This window comes from Carlito syrichta, unplaced genomic scaffold (assembly GCF_000164805.1).
Source record: "Carlito syrichta isolate Samal-C Ts95f unplaced genomic scaffold, Tarsius_syrichta-2.0.1 Scaffold301871, whole genome shotgun sequence".
NCBI lineage: Eukaryota > Metazoa > Chordata > Mammalia > Primates > Tarsiidae > Carlito > Carlito syrichta.
Genome location: NW_007245967.1, coordinates 1 through 2257, shown reverse-complemented (window position 1 = coordinate 2257; position 2257 = coordinate 1). Strand labels below are relative to the sequence as shown.

Below are 2257 nucleotides of genomic sequence, written 5' to 3'. Positions count from 1 at the left end.
TGGCCGCCGTCTCCTTGTGCACCAGCTCGCTCCTCGTCTTGGTCTGCTCTGCCTCCATGACCTGCAACAGCAGCAGAGTCAGCCCAGGCCCGCCCCGGCCCGGGGTCCCACCACCATTTACAGAGCATGCCGTGAGGACATCAGGGGGCACACCAGGAGAAACATGCTTCCCAGAACACCGGCCGCCTCCGTGGACCCATCTGGACAAGCCACACTGGCGTGGCAGTGGCCGGGAACAAAGCGGAGGCCCAGCCGTCAGGGAGAGACTCGCGTCTCCTCCGCCCCACCTGAGGGGACCTGTCTCATGCTCAGGCCTTGGGAGTGACGGCTGGCAGGCCAGGCGCGGTGCCAGGCAGGCCAACCAGCAGGCGCAAGTCAGTCCGCTGGTCCTTTCTCAAATGCCCAGAATTAGCAGGATGGGCCCAAGGGAACCCTGGACACAGGGGGCCACACTTTACACCTGAACAGCTAAACTAACACCCAGTCATCCGCAGCAGACTGTGAGGCACACACACGTCCATGACCACAAGACCCGTCCCGAGGGGAAATTTAGGTGGGAACATTTCAAGCCTGTTGATGAAGACCAGTTTAAAAACCAGACTCAGAAGGCGGAGGCGGAAGGATCGCCGGAGCCCAGCAGGCGGAGGCTGCGGGGGCCGGCAGCGGCCATGCACTCCAGCCTGGGCGACAGAGGGAGACTCCAACTCAAGAAGATAAAGTGAGATAAAATAAACATCAGCAATCAAGGGCCAGAACAAGGAGTGCAAAGAAGCCTGCTCAGAGACGCAAGCGGGGTCGGGCCTGTCCTCACAGACCTAAGGACGGCATCGCCAGGCCCGCCAGGAGGAACGGGGATCCGAGTCCTGGGACACACACAGGAAGCCCACGGTCCTTCCCGTCCGCCCACCATGCACGGCGCTGAGAGGCGTGCTGGGATGTGGGGAGTGAGCTGCAGGGCCACTCTCGGGCCCTCCTGGGGAGCAGGGGACAGGAGCCCAGAGGGCCACGGTCACTGGCCACCTGCTGGGCCCCGCGGGACAGCTTCGGGAAGGCACCACCTCAACCCCAGGTGAAAGAGAAGCCCGGAAGGAGGCGGCCAGGGTTCCACCAGCCCCTCCAGTCACCAGCCACAGCCAGCCCTAGGGGCGGCTGTCTCCTTACGATAAGCGTCTTTAAAGGTGTCGGATGTGAAATCATGAACATGAATCACGCGGGCAGAGAAAGTCACAGGCGTCCGTCCAGCGCGCCCCTCCCCCCCGCAGGCCCGTCACAGCCTGCAGGTGGTGGAGGCTGGCGGTCATGCTGGTGACTCTCGCCCCGAGAGGGGAGGGCAGCTGGGCCAGTGGGTGCGGGCCGTCGCCCACGCCAGTCTGGACCTTCACCCCAGCACCCCCAGGCTCCTGGCCTGTGTGTTTGATCTCTCAGGAATCATAGGGTCCTCCCTGCTTGCTCCCTCCCTGGCAAATGAGTTACACAGCATCTCTGACAAGGAATGTTTTCTGTTTTGTTATCGCAATTATGATTTTGCCGCCTTAGAAATGTTGATCTTAACAAAGGCTTCAGTGCTTGAGACGGCTTCTTAAACAGAGTAAAAAAGTCAGACAAGGCATGTGGGAGGGAGCCGGCACGCAGGGATGCGCTCGCCACGGGGACCCTTCCTCCACGAGGAAATGAAGTGCGCCAAAAACACTCGTGCCTGACCCCGGGGAGCAGTGCACCTGGCCGTGTCGTGACCTGAAGCTTTAAGGACGTGCTGGTGTCACCTTTACGGAACCGCGGAGCCCGAGCCGACCAGCCAGAGCCAACACGTGGGGATGTGTCCCTCACAAGAGGATGCGGCGCCAGCCTGCCCCATGAAGCCGCAAACGCACTGAAGCAGAGATTTGTAAAAGCTGTCGCTCAAGACTCCTACACAGAAGTCCCCTGCGAGGAGCAGGTCTCGCCGCTGCACACGGCATCCTCCCGGCCAGCCGCGGCAGGGTAGTTTCGAGGTGAAGCCCAAGCCCACCGCAGTCGGCAGTGCCGCGGGGAAGGCCGGCAGTCCCGGGAGGCCAGCGGTCCGGGCCGCCTCCCCCATCGGGCCACGTCCAGCGCCTCCCGCCTGACCTCCCCACACGGCACACGACCTCCAGCTTCTGGAAGGACCCCCACGCGCTTCCCAAGCCTGAGGAGGTGCCGCGCGTCGCGGCCGCCCCACCCCCAGGTCGCCCAGCAGCAGGCGCGAGCTGCGGGCAGTGACGACAGCGGCCTGGCGGGG

At 63.3% G+C, this 2257-nt stretch overlaps 1 protein-coding gene across 1 annotated transcript in view; it reads right to left on the bottom strand.

Annotated features, from left to right (window-relative positions):
* LOC103257830 (SH3 domain-binding protein 5) overlaps positions 1-2077 on the bottom strand; it is a 7355-nt gene extending 5278 nt beyond the window's left edge. The window contains 2 exon segments of the mRNA XM_008055531.1: positions 2-200; positions 1770-2077. Coding sequence (XP_008053722.1) covers positions 2-200; positions 1770-2077 — 507 coding nt within the window.
* Positions 2078-2257: the final 180 nt, after the last annotated feature.